Raw genomic sequence first — 19,146 nt, 5'->3', positions numbered from 1 at the left:
ATCCAGTTTCAGGCTCCGGGTTTATTTGGGATATTCCTTTAGGAAGCTGGCTACCCTCTCAGACCCTTAGTTTCCTTGTGTGTAAAATTAGGGCAAGAATATCACAAGTGAAAAAAGAAAAAATATAAATCATACTCCATTGATTATAAACTATTATTCTGCAAAGGAAACCATCAAGAAAATGAAAATACAGTCCACAGAAAGGGAGAAAATATTTGCAAATCATGTATCTGATGAAGAACTTATATCTAGAATATATAAAGAAGGTTTACAAAAAATACAAACAGCCCAATTTAAAAATGGGCAAAGGACTTGAATAGATATTTCTCCAAAGAAGAAATTTACAGTGTCTAGTAAGTACATAAAAGATGCTCAGCATCTTACTCATTAAGGGAATGCAAGTCAAAAACACAATGAGATGCCATTTCATACTATTAGGATGACTACAATAAAAAAGAGAGACAATAACACATGTTGGTAAGGATGTGGATAAATTAGAACCCTCATGATTGCTTATAGAACTTAAATGGTACAGCCACTTTAAAAAACAGTTTGGCAGTTCCTCAAAAGCTTAAACATAGTTATCATATGACCCAGCAGTTGCAATCCTAAGTACATATGTAATGCAAATGACAACTTATGTCCACAGAAAAACGTGTGCATGAATGTTCATAGCAGCTTTATTCCTGATGATCAAAAGGTGGAAACAGCCCAACATTCATCAATTTTATGTATGGTTAAACAAAAAATGATATAGTCATACAATAGAATAATATTCAGCAATAAAAAGGAATGAAGTATCGATAAATGCCACAACAAGGATGAACCTTGAAAACATCATGCTGAGTGAAAGAAGCCAGACATATAGGACCATATAGTGTATGATTACATTCACATGAAATGTACAGGATAGGTAAAACCATAGAAACAGAAATTAGATTAGTGGTTACCCAGGGTTAGGGTTGGCAGATTGGGGGAAATGGGGAGTGACTGCTAATGAGTACAGGGTTTCTGGGGTGATTAAAATATTTGGAAATTGATTGTGGTCATGATTACAAAACTCTGTAAATACACTAAAAACAATTGAATTATATACTTTAAATGCTTAAATTTTATGGTATGTAAATTACATTTTAATAACTCTGTCATAAGAAAAAGAATACCTACTATGTGTACTTTACTGGAAATTAAATGGCTTAATTCATTTATATCAAGTACCAAACATACTACCTGGCTGCAAATACACACTCAATAAAAGCAAGTTCCTTCTTCCTTTCCTTTCTCTCCTCTGTGGTGACTTCTGTGCTCAAGATTCTATAATCTAAGCATTTTTACCACTGAGCATATTTTAAAAATTGTGTGGAAGTCTTAAAAGCAATTCCAAAAGATGAAGATAGACGAGAGTTAGTTTTGCAAAGGAGGTGTGGGACAATGAATTTCTGAGGAAATCTGGCTTCTGTAGTGAGACATTTTTCATAGGTCAGGAGCCCTTAAAGGGAAATGATTTCATAGCAATAAGATGAGATAGTTAAGCTCTCCTTTGGCACTGAGAGAATAAGTTTGCTCTAGTTCTGCCATTTTGCACTGAGAGATTAGTAGTATTTGGCTAGTAAGCACAGGTGACTTGTCTCTAAGTATCCTTCTAAAAACAGTCGATGGGGAAAAAAGAATGGGAATTTGTCTCTGGAATTTAAAAGACAATGAGATATAGATGATAATTCCTTCTTCTAACCTTTCATATAATATTGGCTCTAGACCAATAGTAGATGTTATTTAGAGACCCAATGAGTAATAATTTGATCACAGGGCTTTACTTTAGGAAAAAACTAAAGCACAGAGTTCACGAATGGACTCTAGAGAAAATTAAGTGAATGTATTAAGGGTGTGACATGCAGACTTTTAAAAATTTTGTAATTTGTTTCATAATCATAATTGAAAAGCAAAATAGTATTTTGAAAGTTGATTTTTGAAGAATAGAAAATTCAGGTATCTTAACAGAAATGTATCATCATCATTTATTTTTAGATTCTTTTCTTTTTCTTTCTTCTAATCTTGGCAGAAGTATTTTGAAATGAAGTCAGAATGTATCAGTCCAAATGTACCCCGGAAAAAAAGGAGAGAAATAAAAACATCACATAATTAAAGAGGCATATTAAGTAACTTGTTCTCCATGAATTTACCAAAAATCTCAGTCTTTTGGCTCAAAGAAAATGAAAAAGTTAGGAGTAAATTTCAGATTTGGCAAAAACCATATATACCAAAGTTTGTGGGTCAGCAGAAGTACATTCAAGACGAGTACAAAAGCTGAAGTCCCAATGAAGTGATCCCGTGTCCAGAGTGATATTTAAAGGGCTCTTTGATTGTTAGCTGGATATGCTTGTTGAAATAAATTTAACACAGTATTTCTTTTAACCTAATCCTCTTACTATCTGCCATTGAAGTGCTTTGCTCATATTTTCACAGCTTTGTATTGCTGCAACCAAGGACCCAGATCTCCTGACTTTGAGCTTTACAGCACCTTCCTCAGTAGTACACTATTATGGATAAGTGTTTCCTCTCTATAATGTTGTCAGAAAAATACAGAATTAAATGATTTATATTTACTGAACTGTGATTATAAAAAATGTATCCCAAATTTTCTTTTTTACTCTCATGTAATTAATAGTCCAAGCTAAATAAGAATTAAATATTGAAACAACTGTAAATTTTTCTGAAAAAATAAAGAGGAGTGAAAAATAAGCTATGGTGTTTGAGTATTGTGGAATAGGTAACCCTTCTATTGGAAACAACTGGGAAAAATGGACAAAACTTAAATACATCTCCTTAGAGGCACTGGAGTGATAACAAGCCAGTAAGAATCTGGGCTAAGGTTTGGGAGAAAAAGTAAACTGGGAGAGGTGAGCTCCATGTTTCAGATAGCTGTAGTTTCTATAACAGAAAGATGAGAAGCTAAGTAGAACATCTGACAGACTCATGGAACAAAGGGAGCAAAAATGAGATAGACACCATCAAATAGGGATTCCAAAGAGCTCTGTCCAAGATGTAAAGATAAATTACAAGGATTCAAGCATGCACAAGGAATGAATCTGAACTCAGCATTACCCAAATCCCAGAAAGCAAATGAAGCTTGTTCTGGATTGCTAATGCCTCTAGATGCCTGATAGAGGCAAGCATAAATTCTCTCTGAAGAAAGAAAACATCATCATAGATTTTGAATTACATCTATAATTTTCCCATGTACAACACTAGCAGATTAGACACAGATGAAGAAAGAATTGTTGAACTGAAAGATAAACCAGAAGAAAATTTCCAGAGTGAAGCATGAAGAGAAAATAAAAAATTCAGAAAGCAAGGTGAAGATATAGTGACAAGACAGAAGATATAGTGACAAGATCCAATGTTGGAATTGTCAGAATTGAAATTGGAACCCTCGAAGGAGAAAAGCAGAGAGAAAATGGAGGAAAAGCAATCGTGGCTAACAGAGCTCTAAAACTGCTGAAAGACCTCAAGCCAAAGATTCAAGAAGATCTACAAACTCCAAGAAGAATAATTAGAGAGAAAATTATATCTTGGTACATCATAAGTGCCAGTGAAATCAAAACAAAGAGAAAAATTATAAAAGGATCTGGAGGGGGAGGAAAAACAGATTAATTTGAAAGTAGCACCAAGTAGACCAACAACTGTCTTCTCAATGGAAACAATGGACACCAGGGAAAATGAAGTCATATCTTCAAATGGAAAAGGAAAAAATGCCAGCCTATCTTTCTGTAACCAGCAAATTTATCCTATAAGAATAAATATGATATAAAGTCATACACAGGTTTTTTTTTTTAAAAAAAAAAAACCCTAGAAGAAATTTGACCAGGAGGCTCATACTAAAGAAAATATTTTAAAAATATTCTTCTTTAGGCAGAAGGAAACATTCACAGATAGACTTGGTGGTAAAGGAAAGAATGAATAACAAAGAAGAGAGGATTATTTATAATTACATCTAAGTGAAAATTTCCTGCATCTAATAACAATAATAATATGGTACAGGGTTTAAAATATATATAAAATTATAATACATAATGACAATAGCATATATAAGTCAGAATGAGGAACTATGGAATCCAAATGTACAAAGGCCCCTCCAGTGCTCAGGAATAGGTAAAAATACCATCTCAGATAAATTCATAGAGGTAATAAAACTTTAGCAAGGTTGTTCAATACAAAATCATTGTGTTCTTATATACCAGCAACAAGTAAGAAATTATGTTAAGAAAATTTTACCATCTATAATAACATCAGAAAATATCAAACATATAGAAAAGTTTAACAAAGATGTACAAGTTTTCTACACAGAAAACTCTAAATGTTATTGAGACAAATTAAAGAAGACCAAAATGAGAGATAAAATATATACAGATTGAAAGAATTATAACAAGGTCACTTTTCACTAACTTAACTAATACATTCCCAATAAAAAGCCAAAGCATTTTTTAAATAAAAATTAATGATCTGATTATAAAAGTTTTATGGAAATGTAAAGGGCCAAAAATAATCATCAATAGTAAATAAAAAGAAAGGGAAGGAAGGATCTGCTCTACTTAAAAGCTACAGCAATCCACACAGTGAGGGAAGTGTACAAAGATGGATAAATAAACCCATGGCACAGAATACAAAGTCCAAAAACAGATCCATGCACATACAAACAATTTATGACAAAGGTATTGCTGCAAGCACAATGATGCTGTGGAAGATAATGAAACTTTCACACCTTTCACCAAAAACTGAATTCCAGGTGGACTGTAGGTCTCAATGTAAAAAGTACATTTTTGTAACACATTATAACCTGTATAAGTTTGCATCCAGAATTTATAAATAACTCCAATAAATTATTGACAGGAAATTCACATAAAAAACTTGCATAGGTAATTCACAAAAGAGGATCTCCAAAGAGCCATTAGGGAAAGGTGCTCAGTCCCACTAGCACTCAGAGGAATGGAAGTTAAAACCACAAGACATCACCCAACACCCGACAGGTGACTTCCATGTGAAATATTAGCAAGGTCGTTGTGGGGCAAAAGGAACACTCAGGCATTACTGCTATGAATGTAAGTTAGTAAAACCACTTTGGAAAACAGGTTGGCATAATCATTAAGCTTGAACATTCACAATTACACTTTTAAGCATATTCTCAACATTTATGTGAGCATTTATTCACAAAAAAACAAGTACAAGAATGTTCACAGTGGCATTACTCATAAATCTCCACCTGCAGTAGACTGGAAAAATAAATTGTGGTGTATTTACACAGTAGTACAGCAAGGAAAATAAATGAACCATAGCGATACTGATGGATTTCACAAACATAATGTTCAATTAAAGAAGGTAGTCACAAAATAATTTAAACTCTACTATCCCATTCAATAAAGTTCAAAAATACAAAATTAACTATACTGTAACAAGATAGTGGTTTCCTTTGAGAAGGAGGGATGTAAAGAAATTAGGAGAGGTCATAGTGTGTATCTTGGGAGTGCCCACAGCATTCTACTTTTTGACCTGATTTTCCTTTTTTACACGATTTTCATTTTCTGATAATTCACTTAGTACTATATTTATATTTTAAATACTTTTCTGTATGCACACATACAGAAAAGTTATAAAGATTATACTTAAAGTCATAAAAATCTATAAGTCTTTGTATTAAAAATAAAGCATGAGAAAAATTCTAAACCTTCCTAGGAGTGTCTTGCTTTAATTAATTACATTCTTTTAGAAGGTCCACCAACTTCTGTTTGACAATTTACGTAAAATTTTCACATATTTCTTAATGAATTGAGATCTGTTTGCTTTAAGGTCATTCAACTTGATATTTCTGGCACATCCCAAGTACTTCAGCAACACATGTATATTTATTATGTTTAACTAAGCAGAAATTAGATAAAAGAATGAAAGTATTTCCTTTATTGAGATTCTGCTTGAGTCACTGGCTTAATTTCAGTAAGCAGAAAATAATGATATAATACTTGCTTTGCTAAGTTTTTCTGAAAGACGTTTTCAAACCCCAACATTTAAATAATTATGGCTTGCCTATCTAGAACAGGTTTAAAAGCTAAGTTCAGTAAAAATTTCTTACACAATTCCCAAAGCTTGTATAGAAGGACAATATCTTTTCAGGTTTCAATCAAAAGATTTCAAAGACTAATCTCAACTTGCACTTATTTTTAAAAATACATTTTCAGTATTTTCTGAAATTCAACCATAAACCACTAATGAGTCATAGAGAACTAGATCACACTTTAAAGTAGAAATCTGTGAACTGCAGTAAAAACATACTTTATTTGTAGGGTTAAAGCAGAAATGAAACATCAGGTAATCTCACATCTAGGTGACAGCAAGCTGCTCCCTTCTTTCATTATTTCTCTTTAATCTGGTCTCCTTTTTCCTTCTTGGAAAGACTTCCCCATGTGTGTTTTCAGGTTTGGCTTAATTCTATAGACTGTAGGTGCTAAAGAATGATCTGAGTATTCACTTTATAAACTCTTTTCTTAAGAAATATAGCTCTGAATCAAGAAGGAATATTGGTAATAGATTCAGGACTTTCCAAGAAATCCAGTGGATTTAAATAGTCAATGATATACCACGAATCTAATGAAAGATTTCTTTTTTCTCTTCTCTGTTTGACTTTCAAGCAGAATCTGTAATTGAGGTTTTGGTATTTTGTGGGAATTCTGAACATATGGTTATGAACAAATGAATTAATTCAGAAGATTTTAAATGAATGCCAGATATATAAGAGAGTGAGAGTAATAACATACGACAATTGATAGAGGAATGATACAGTCAGACTGTGACTCGAAGCTTTTCAAAGGAAAAGGATAATTGGCAGAGATGCTCAAGGAAGGCCAATCAGAGATGTTGGTGTTTCAACTGTCCATTGATGAATGTACTGGATATGAATAGAAAAAAGAGGAAGAGAATACATCAAATGTGGGCTGTAATAGGAGCAAAAGTCTTTAGGCAGCATGCAGGAGTGAGTGGAGGAGAGAAGAAGAGATGACTGCAGCAACTAAAACAAAGCTTTGTGTTGGGGATGTTTATGAGCTAAACTGAAGAGGAGAGGTTAGAGCTAGATGTGGATCCACGGTGAAGGAGACTGGATTCCTTGCTGCTGCAGGCAAAGGCAAGTCATCACAGGTTCTGGAGCTGAAAAGTGGCTTCATGAAAACAGTGTTGCATGACCACTATTTACAATAGCCAAGACATGGAAGCAACCTAAATGTCCATCTGTCCACAGATGAATGGATCAAGAAGACATGGTAATCTATCTATCTATCTATATCTATCTATAGATATCTATCTATATATATATATCTACACACACACACACACACACACACACACACACAATGGAATATTACTCAGCCATAAAGAAGAATGAAATAATGCCATTTTCAGCAACCTAGACCTAGAGATTATCATACTAAATGAAGTCAGACAGAGAAAGGCAAACACCATATGATATAACGTACATGTGGTATCTACAATATGATACAAGTGAACTTATTTACAAAACAGAAATAGACTTACAGACATAGAAAACACACTGATGGTTACTAAAGTGGAAAGGGGGTAAGGGAGGGACTAATTAGGAGTCTGGGATTAACAGATACACACTACTACATACAGTCCTACTGTATAGCACAGGGAACTATATTCAATATCCTGTAATGAGCCATAATGGAAAAAAATATGAAAAAGTATAAATATATAACTGAATCACTTTGCTGTACACCAGAAACTAACACAACATAGTAAATCAACTATACGTCAATAAAAAAAGCAAACAGTGTTGCATGGCTACTAATTTGCCAGCAAAATGCAGGATGGACTGGAAGGCAGAGGCACATTTCTTGCCATGAAGGATTTCTGGACATTGGATGAATCAATTCTAGGTCTCTGGATTAAGAATTTGGAGGCCTCCAATCCCGACATCCGTTTTAGAAACTTGCATAAAAGCACTGCTCATCAAGAACGTACAGCCCATAGGGACTTCCCTGGTGGCACAGTGGTTAAGAATCCACCTGCCAATGCAGGGCACACGGGTTTGAGTCCTGCTCCGGGAAGATCCCACATGCCGTGGCACAACTAAGTCCATGCACCACAACTACTGAGCCTGCGCTCTAGAGCCCGCGTGCCTAGAGCCTGTGCTCCGCAACAAGAGAAACCACTGTAATGAGAAGCCCACGCACTGCAACGAAAATAGTCCCCCACTGGCCGCAACTAGAGAAAGCCTGCGTGTAGCAACAAAGACCCAACGCAACCAAAAATAAATAAATTAATTAATTAAATTAAAAAAAAAGAATGTACAGCCCATTAATACTGGAAAGTAAGGGAAGGAATGACACAGATGCCGTGGACAGGCACAGTAGATATTGTTTGTCATCCCAACAGCTACACGCTGTGTAACAACACTTATAACATTAATATATAAAAGTATGGAAAATAATCATTTAAATAAAGCTTAAAAATATTAGTTTTTAAAATCTTTGTCAAAAAGATATATCAGGGTTTCCTATTTGTCAGGAACCTTGTGGATTAATTTCTGTCCTTTCTAGCTTTACTGTGTAAATTTGGTCAAATCATTATCATTCTTGAACATCAGTTTTCCTATACTTTAACTTGGGCTAATTTGTTTGTCAAGTACCAGTCTCCCAGGCACATTAGTGAAAAATCTCGAACACAAGGTGCTATGAATTATAATGTAGCACGCCATTGTTATTGTTAGAAATCACAGTGAGTAATAAAGTTTTACTTCATTTTCTTTTGAGTTGTAAGGGGATCGAAATATTTTTTCCAAATCCTATTTGCTGAGTCATGGCAGAAATGGAATAATTATTATTGAGGTGAATTAACTCAGTTATTTCTTTAAAATGCACTCATGGAACAAAGTTCCCTCCTTCTAGGCAAAGGCATACTTAATTTCCTCCCCAGGTACAAAGAGGTTTTATGTGGATTTTTCTTTTTAAAACATCATATTTTAGTACATTAAATATTTGAACATATAATGTTATTAATTTATATAGTATCTCTTTTGCAGAAACAATTCATTTGATTAGGGTTGAATACATACTTAGTAATGACAGTCAAACTTCCTCTTGTAATTCAACAACCATGCAGTTTTCAAACTATTGAGTGGGCTAGATGCTGGGATATGTATTAGGGATACAAATATGAACCCCAAACAAGCCCTATTCTTAAGAAACCCTCAGACAAGCACTTAGGAGTCAGTTACATCATGCTCAATAATCCAGGAGAATAATGTCATACATTTTCTAATATTTAAAGCTCTGGGCAGCCACTGGAGTGTCTATTCTCAGACTCCTCAAAATATGTCTCATTCCTGGACCCACGCAATTTAATTAATGAAAGCTAATCAGTGCTCACCCTATTATAGGCTCTTTATTTATACTAACTCATGTAATCCTCTACAATCCTACCAAATAGATATTATCAATGTCCTCTTTTTCTCAGAGAGATCACCATGGGTCACCCTGCTAGAAGGTTCCAGAGTCTGGACTTAAGCTCTGGCAGTTCTGGCTCCAGGGTATGAGTCTTTAAACCTTGTACATACTGTTTCTTGAACTCGAGCTCTCTTATTGTGGTTCAATTCCCGCTAAACACCCCACTAGGTAAGAGGCTACCTGATGTCATCCGGGGCACACTGCTGAATGCTTGCAGGCTGTGAGCAGTCCCACTGGACCAGACACTCCCTGCTCCCTCTCTGACCCAGGGTTCAGTCCCATGCCTAGTTCATGCCAGCCATTGAGTGAATATTCACGACTCCTTTTGTATGTATTCCCTGCCCTGCAGCCTGCAACCTCATGTTACCCAGGAGACGGCTTAGGACTCTACACCTTGGGAAACCACAGCAAGACGCCATTCACAAGGTCCTCAAAGAGGCAGGACAAGGGAGAGGTGGGCCAGCCACAGAATTTCGCTTGCATGACCCTGAGAAGAAGCATCTCCAGAAACCTCCAGAGTGTTGTGTCTTTCCTAATCCCCTTTCTGAGAATCCTCTTTCAGGCTACAGAATCCTTCAGTCCAGTTTACTGATTGAAATCTCATTAACTCAGAACACTTGTGTAAAGGAAAATAAATTAGTATAATATTTAATTTTGAAATAGTTTTGTAACAATGTGGCTTATGACCTTTTTACATAAGTAAGCAAATTAGAATAATTTTAAAGCGCAGGGTCTTTCAAGGATGGGAGGTTTATAACTGACTGATACGGAGCTCCTGGTGACACCCTGTGAATGCAGAAACTCGGTGAGCACAGAAAAGAGGACTCAACACTGCATTCTGAGGGCATGATCTTGTGTATCTTCTCCAGATGTGTTTAGGATATGTTCTGCCATACACATAGTTAAAAGAAAGACAGAGACTGCACCTAGAAAAAAGTGGCTCCAGTGCTTTTGAGCAAGAGGATTCAGGAAGGCCATTCTATGTGGTTGCAGTTTCCCATGGAAGCACCACACCCTCCACAGACGCCTCATCAGGCTTTCAAGGAGGGTGCATGAAAATGCAATAAAAGGGCCTCCTGGCAGTGCCCTAACAGCCCTATCTGCAATCTTCTAGACAAAGGCAGGCATGGGCAGGACTCCTACACCAAGACAAGACTATCCCTGCGTTCTGAGCAGACCTCTGCTCACATCATTTGGAGCATGGAACAGTTTGAAATCCAGTTTTAAAAGCAATAAATCATTTTCTGCAACACATCACAGGGCAATTTTCTTGGTTGTGGAAACTATTCCTTAATGATAAGCCCATGTGCCTTTTGGCCTCACCACCCACCCAAGGTGAGCACCTCCGTGCGTACTCTACAGAGACTGCAAGCACATTTGCAGGACGTCTTGCAACACAGGAGAAGGTGGCACCGCCATGAAGATGGACCTTAAACATTCAGGCTTCTGTCTCTACTTGCACGTCCCTTCGTTCTTGAGGCTGAGGTAGAGAGGAGAGAAACTGGCCCAGTGCGGACTGGCTGCATGTCCGCAGCATGGCAGGCATCCCACGAGGAGGGGACGGGGAGTGGGGTCAGCCGTGCCCAGGACAGGCCTCTCTTATGGGAGGGGTCTCCTTGAAGTCGCAGGCACTGGTGGTCAGTGCAGCACTGAAGGAATGCAGAGCTGTCACCTAAGCCAACCTGGGGAGGCAGTGTGTGGGCAGAGCAGGGGCCAAACCTTCACAGAGGAAGAGCATTTCGATTAAGCTGAAGAATGAGTAGAAGGTGGCCAGGTGAAGAGATTCAAGGTTGCCATGGGTCACAGGCATTCAAGCTAGAGGCTACAGGCAGAGAGTGCAGGCCGCAGGCTTCATGAATGCTGGCACAGAACCAGGGCTAACCACCACCCACTTGGTGTGGTTTAAGCTACATTGTCAGGAGAAAGCCAAGATGGGAGATCCCAGCTCTGCCTTCTTGAGAATTCTCCACCCAGAGTTTGTGGTCTTTAGAATACCCTACACTTTACAGAGCGCTTTTGTTTATTCTCTCAGCTACGGCACAGCATTCAGTAAGAACACCGAGAAAGCACTTCCCATTGTGAGAGACATGGTTGGAACTTAATAAAACCTCAGCAAGTTCAGACAGGAGAGTAGAAGACAACTACTCTGTCTTTGGACAGTTGAAACAAAGATGACAATGAAACCCAGGCCAGGGCAGCCTCCCAGATGATATTAGGAGCAGATGACCATGTCTGAAGAGGCGTCACTAACTGCAGGTGCCCAGGTTCCTGGACCAGGGCTGACTGCCAGCCCAGAAGTGGGGAGAAGGTCTCTTACTTTTGACAGCACAGCACTTGCCTCCTCAGGTCTTCCTCCCTCTCCTTCCTTCCTGCCTCCAAGGCCATCAGTGGCCTCTTGTCTGCCCAGAATGAAAGCTGCTTATGTTATCAAACAAGGGTTGGTTAAATTCACCCTCAGTCTTTTAACTTTTCAATAACCAGTACAGAGAGCATCTCCTGGTCAGGTGCTCCTTCCTACCCATCAAAGCTTATCCATCCCCTCTAGATACAGAGAAAAGGGTAGAGAAAATGATGAAATATTGATGATAGTCCTTTTTTGGTTGACTCAGCACTGTGAATCAGCAGCAGGGTATTTCACAATGATAGCATCATGGCCAGGCAGCCAGTATCTTTCCAGGGAGTATGAGGGGATGCAGGACTCACCTGTGGCAAAGACAACATTCCTGGAGACCAGACGATGCTCCACGATGGAGAACTGTGGGAGCTCAATTCTCTCCACTCCAGTAACAGCCTTATCACCACCACGCCAGTAAAATTCAATGTCATCTGTGGTGTAGCCATCTGCCAGGAGAGAGAAGCAAGGACATGGCAGAAATGAAGCATTATTTTGTCTAAAGAAACTGTCACTAATAAATGGAAGTAACAGCTTGCCCATGTTTGAAGTAAATTTGTTTGATGTGCTTGTCTATGAAAAGAAGCATCATCAAAGAACTAACTTTCGAATATTCTCATGTTACCTCTGCTGTCCGATTTGAACCAGGCTGAGAAACTGTGGAGGTAGAGTGCTCTGACCAAAGTTCTGTCTGCAAAGCCTAATTGTAGGGCTGGCCTCGACTTTGCACATAAATGAATTAAAAACATATTCATAGCACTGAATAAGATAGTTGGAAGAAAAAGTAAGAACTTGAGTATGAAGAATTCTAGAAAGGCAGCTCTCTCAAAAACTATTAAAAAGTTAAAACACTGAGGGTGAATTTGACCAATCAATGTTTGATAAAGTCAGGCATTTTTGGATGGTGTCATGAGATGTTCCTGGCCATGAGCTTGGCCATCCTTAGAAACGCCTTTTGTAGGGACCCTCTTGGCCCTTAGAGATTTGAGCAGTGGTCTCAGCAGAAAGAGGAGTGGTCATTTGCCAGATTATAGCTCCAAAGCCAACTCTTGGATGGTCTCATGCTCGCTCGGTAATTAATCAATGCTTCCCGAGAATGACTAAATAGGACAATAGTGTCTGATGTTATTTGTAGCACCCAGGAGTCTTCTAAAGAATTAGGTCAACTTTAGCGGTAAGGAAAATTAAAACTCACACCTGTAGAAAAGTAGCCTATGAATATAACAGACTTTTTGATTTGAACATATAACACAACAAGAGGCAGATACTAAATATCTGACGTTAGACAAACAAATAGACCAAAGCTGTGGGGATGACTGCCCCCCACAGCCCCTGCTGGCTCCCTGGTCCTGTCTGCTGTCCTACCTCCAGGATCACGGTGGGCACACCTCTTGTCTCTGCCCTTCCCTCCGACTGCCTTACACTCCATTCTCACCTGGCGGCCACAGCGATCGCTAATAAAACACACATCTTACCAAGTCACTTTTCTGCTTAAAGCACTCAAATGTTTCCCAATGCAATTAGCAAAACAAGTCCAAAGTCCTTAATAGGACCCCAAGAACCCACAGGACTGGTCCCTGTGTGCGTTGTTAAGTACATCCACGCCCACTCCCTTGCCCACCCAGTCCAGTCCCTCTGGCCTTCTGGCTGTAGCTCAGATCAGCATGCTGTGCCCAGTGCTTACATGCCCCACAGCGGGACATCCAGATCTTCAAGTGGCTAACCCTTCCATACATTTGCATCTTGACTTTAATAAAAACTTTTGCACACGTGTGTAGTCAGGTCACCAGAAAACTGGGAGAATCCCTCTTCTGTTCAACTGCTTTAATCGTGAATTCTCTGAGGGGGAGGGACCTCACACACTCTGAGGAAATCTCTTTGACAACGGACCTTCCTGCCCATCCTCCACCTTGGTTAAACATCAAGGAAACAGAATCTACACTCTTCAACGCCACTCACTACAGCTCACAGTTGGAATAGGAGCTGCTTCCTCACTTAGATCCCAAATTTGCCTTGCTGAAACTCTCATCAACTCATTGGAGTTGTGTCCTCTGGCCACACAGAATCTACTTAACTTCCTAAAGTAGCCCTTCAACTATTGGGAAACCATCATCTTTCCCCTGAGCCTTCATACTAAATATACTATGCATCATGCCACATGATCTCACGTCCCTCACCTTCTGAAAGCACAGCTCTCAGAAAGCAGGGCCATGATGCCGTGTGAAAGTGAGGGGCACAGTGAGGGGTCTAAACACTGGCCTGCCACCAGTGCAGCTTCCCAGTGTATTCATTCACCAAGGCATTCACTTCTCACTATGCATACATCGAATGTGCTGCAAAGTAAGTCATTTGCCATCCCCCCAAAATTCAATACAAATACCGACAACCTGAAATCCAACTGAGGCTAATGATAAACCAGTCTATGGTGGGTCAGGAGAAGGCACAACGGCAGCAGCCATATCCGGATATGCCAGGGTTGCAGGTCAGGGAGCAGGACATTTTCTTCTTAGACTACGTGGCTGCAGCTCTCGTCCCTCGCAGAGAAGTATCACTCAACACTGAATTATCAATAAGGCATCTGAATACTCTTCAAACTGAAGAAAATTGCCAAGATGTAGAAATAGCTGGCTTGTAAAGCTGAGCTCCTAATGGGAAATGAGGTTTACTCCAACTGCAGAGGGTCCCAGGAGTACAGCCACTTGTGCCTGATGAAGCACATTGAGAGGGACCGCCTCTCGGCGTCTGCTCTCTTCTCACTGAAGGGGTCGAGATGAAGAGCATCTGTCTTCTTTTATTTCAGCATAGCAAACAGACTCTCTTAGATCAGAGTGGAGGATTCTTTTATACTGAGCCTCTGTCTCTGTCTCTCTCTGTCTCTTTCTTTCTCTTGCCCTCTCTCTGTCATGAAAGTGATATTTGCAGAGTGGAGGACTAAACCTCTAATCTTTAGGATAGTTAAAAACTATGTCAAGAAAATTATATATGCCATGCCAAATAATGATAAAAAGGCCTAAAACACAAAGTGGATGAAAAAGAAATACAGATACACACAGCTTTCAATCTCCAGAGTGCAGTTCTGCTCATCCAAAGGGTATCTTCTCAGGTCCATCATGCATGCTGCGGTCGTGGTGATTCTGAAACACACAGAGTGAGGGCAGATATTAAAGATGGGATGAGAAATACAGCAGAAAAACTGCTTCTAGATAAACACTGAGTAACCCTCAGGTAGGACCCCTTCCCCAAAGCACACCTGATTAAACATATTTCATGATATATACTAAATGGACAAGTTTTCATTATACTGTAGGCCAGCTTTATCCAAAAAAGCAGTACATATATAATTACAAAATTATTCATGCAAACTTGTTGACTTTGGATGATCAAGGGAAGAGAAAGGGGCTTCTTAGGAAGCTCTTGTCTTCAATTTTTATTCTGCCTCATTGTCTAGTGACGCTCTAACTTTTGTAGCACAGAGAAAACTTACCTATGGTAACAACATTGATTAGATTACAATTTAATTCTTTGACTTTCAGTGTGAAGTGTTCAAGTAGCTCCCAATCCACAGGCTGCACTCTGGAAATGTGAGCCAAGCTTCTATTTGATTCTGTTTTATTATAGTTGCCTCTTGGGCTAATGCTCCAGGGCTTTTCACCATAGGATCATCTACCTTTTCAAAGAGAATATTTGGCTTCTATGTTATTGATTATGAATGAAAACTTGGGTTAGCTTCCCTTGAGGTCAGCTGCAGCCATGGAAAGAATTTATATCGTGGCCTAAGGACAGTTAAGCCTCTGCCGTGCAATGGTTAAACCCACTGTACATGGAGATAAAACACTTCCAGAAACGTCAAGTTCATTTCCTACTCTGCCGAAAGCCTCATTTTAGGGAAACCAACCTACCCAAAGCCTCTGCTGAAAATGCAACGATTAGGCTACCATGTTTTATTCTCTTTCTCGAAATCCCACCCCTTCTGCACCACAGTCCAGGCTAACCAGACTGGGCTGGGTCCCTGAATCAAGCACAGCCAACCATTAATGGAACAAGAATATAGGATGTGGCCTGAGTTAAAAGGCAGAATGGAGCTAAAGGGATTCTCTTCCATGAGAATGAATTAAAGATGAGAATGGAGCTAAACTTGCAAGTTCATGAATTAGAGGCTTGTGATGCCATTTTCAAACTGGAGAGTCAGGCATGAGAAAGCATAACAGAGGTGAAGACAATGCAGAGAGTTGATGGTTCAGGAGACAGCAGAGCTAAGCCTGGGCCACAGCACACAGCCTTGCAGGACATGGACGACACATCTCAGGGAGCAGCATCTCAGAGCTGATGTGGAAGACGTGTAAATGGCAGCCCGGGCTGTGCTCATTAAATGGTGAATCTTAAGAAGGAAGAAGTGAGAATGTCTTCTCCTGAGATCCCTAGATTTACCTTGAAATCCCAGCCACATTCTAGACTCCACCCTTCTCGAAGCCCAGTATTGAGCTTTCTATAGACAGCCTTCCATGTGAACATTCACAACAAACCTCCTACCACTCAGGCAACATGAGCAAGTTCTGCTCCAAAACACCCATCAGACACCAGTCATGTGCTAATTATGTTGGGCTTGTCTCACTGAACCTAAGTGCCAGTGCTAAAGGAACAGGAGTAAAGCATGTCCTTCTATTAGCATTGGGTTAAGCAGCAGGTTGAGGAAAGTTCTACTTTTCAATGACTGAGAAGAACAGTGAGGGAAAACGTCAACCCATTTGCCAATCATGGGACAACGCTAATTTTTTCTTTGCAAATAGCATGCAAGTGCCGTGCAGACATATGCTATAAGATCCACACCAATGATGAAACTGTGTCCTTTCCAAATGTCATAACACTTCCAATTATCATTCCAAAGAGTGGATTACATTCTATCCAAAGTCAACACATAGCTCTTTGGTATATTTTTCTACATCATCTGACTTCCTAGCCAACTGAAGAACCAGCCTCACACTTTGAAATTCTGGCATGTTTTATGGCAGGTTGTCAACCCAACATCCATACAAGATGCCTACAAGGCAAAATTAGAAGAAAGTTCTGCTAAAATTACAAATTTTTGTAAATAAGAGAAAAAGATCTCTACTGGAAATGTTCAAATTTTTAAATTTTCCTACATGTTTTAGTACCTATTCACTTGAAGACTCAGTAACTGAGATTACCATTTTTTGTTTGTTTTTCCTTATTTATTCCCAATTATCATCATTAAAATACATGCACACAAGTGCACACACACACATCCAAATTGTTTGGAGACTCACATGTATTGTGATATTATGTAGAGTGTTTCATAGGAATCATTGGAACTGGGAAGCATGAAGCTAGTAGAATTGGTGAGTACCTTTAGTACAGCTGTTGTCCTGTCTTCTCATTCTGGTATCATACTGGCTATCATATGGAGCCCTATTCCTATTGACTTGAGGAATAAGGTATAGACATCTATGTGCTACTCTTCTTCCTATGGAAGAAATACACAGAAAACCCTCTTATGGTGGAAAGTAAGTCATAAGAGCCTACTCATGACACAGTGGAAGAAGGAAAGAGGTCTTTTTGCCACTGGGACAGAAAGGCAAGAAAAAAAGAAAGGGGGGAATAAAGAGATCAAGAAGGGGACAGCAGGCCAGAACCCCTCCCCGAGCCACAAGGCCATCATCCACATTGGCTAAACTCATGACAGGTTTGGGGACTGGACCTTCTGAGTGAAATGACCAAATTTTGCACCCCTGGGACTTTGTAGAAACCATAGGAGGGTATTTCATAGTCTGCAGAATGAGAACTCAAGCCTAGTTAATGGAGATGGACCAAGGGCAGGGAAGCCCCAGTGACATTCGAGCTCTAGTTGCATAATCCCCAACACGCATGCGCTCACACACACACCTTTTGTATTTTTTTCTAATCAATTTTATTTGTCCTGAGAAAAGACTTTAACCAACTTCTAGCTCCACTTCCATCTGAAAGCTGATAATTCCACTCCTATTTCTAAGAAATAGTGGTGAAGTCAATAAGAAATATTGCGTGAGGAATTCTCTCCAGTAGATCCATTGTTTTTAGTTGTAGCATGCAGTCACATCTGAACTTTATGTAAGGCTGGTTGTGAGATGGCTTTGGGCCCAGCTCTGTGCTCAGCAATTGAATGCTCATGCATTTAATCTCACAACAACCACATTGTAGAGGTATTGTTATTCTTCCCATTTTGCAGATGAGCAAACCAAGGATCAGAAAGAGTAAGGAGGTCGGCAACATTTACAATGCTACTGGAAGGCACATGTGGCATTCAGATCCAGGCAGCCTGAATCCTGCACTCACTCATCTACCTCCTTGACACCTCTTCTGCCTTAAACTAACAAAATATATTCAACTTTTAAAAGCCTACTCAGGGAATGAGGTTCTTGTTTTCAAAGAAGAGCGAATTCAGTAAAGAAATATGTTATATATATGTGTGTATATATATACATATATGATATATATGATCACACATATATATACACACAGAGATCATATACATGTATATGTCTCATATGTATGACAAATTGGAAATATACTACGTAAGGGGAGAAAATAAATATTTTAAGGCTACACTTGCTGCAACAGCAGTGATATTTTGCCCATTGTGGAATAGGGTAGAGTTTAGTAGGTAGTCCTGCTATTGTAAGTGATATATCCCTAAAGATATGTTTAAGAGTCAAAAGTATGAAAATTCGAGGAATAAATGTGAAGTTTATAAGGGCAGCAACATCCCAACAAGTTTAAAATCCTATTATGAGACACCTGCCATCTTTGGACACCATCTAGAAACTACTCCTGGGAAGAACAGCTTTTAGCAGGTCAAAGGGTTCTAACTTTGTCTCAATTATATCAAGCTTATGAGATCTACGTTGGTATCAGCACTTCCATTTTAAAATCCACCAATTAAAAAGAATATTAAGGGCCGACGCAAACTCTTTGTGTCATCCCACAAACACAGATTTCTCCACAGACCGCCTGGAGAGGCTGTGGTGGAAATATCGCTTTTGGCTGCTCAGGAACACAGCTACTAGGTGGTGGTAGTATGCCTGCTTGTCAGCCGAGGTACGACACTGCTCTCTCTCTGTCCTTGCTGGGAAAGGGGGACTCTGAACTGAGCCTGGGACCCACACTTACAGTGAATCACAAGGCAATGCACACACTCTCTTCCCCACTTATACAAATATTTTACATTCATAGTAAATACCAGAGAGAACA

General features: G+C 39.1%; 1 protein-coding gene across 4 annotated transcripts in view; it reads right to left on the bottom strand.

Moving 5' to 3' along the window:
• GABRB3 (gamma-aminobutyric acid type A receptor subunit beta3) overlaps positions 1 to 19,146 on the bottom strand; it is a 233,138-nt gene that overhangs the window by 22,357 nt on the left and 191,635 nt on the right. For all 4 annotated transcript variants that reach the window (XM_079912257.1, XM_079912258.1, XM_079912259.1 and 1 more), the window contains 2 exons: positions 14,953 to 15,035; positions 12,213 to 12,350 (listed from right to left, as the gene is read on the bottom strand). In XM_079912257.1, coding sequence (XP_079768383.1) covers positions 12,213 to 12,350; positions 14,953 to 15,035 — 221 coding nt within the window. The remainder of the gene's footprint in view (positions 1 to 12,212; positions 12,351 to 14,952; positions 15,036 to 19,146) is intronic.

Source organism: Stenella coeruleoalba, assembly GCF_951394435.1.
Source record: "Stenella coeruleoalba genome assembly, chromosome: 2".
Classification (NCBI taxonomy): domain Eukaryota; kingdom Metazoa; phylum Chordata; class Mammalia; order Artiodactyla; family Delphinidae; genus Stenella; species Stenella coeruleoalba.
This window is presented reverse-complemented; position numbering and strand designations above follow the sequence as displayed.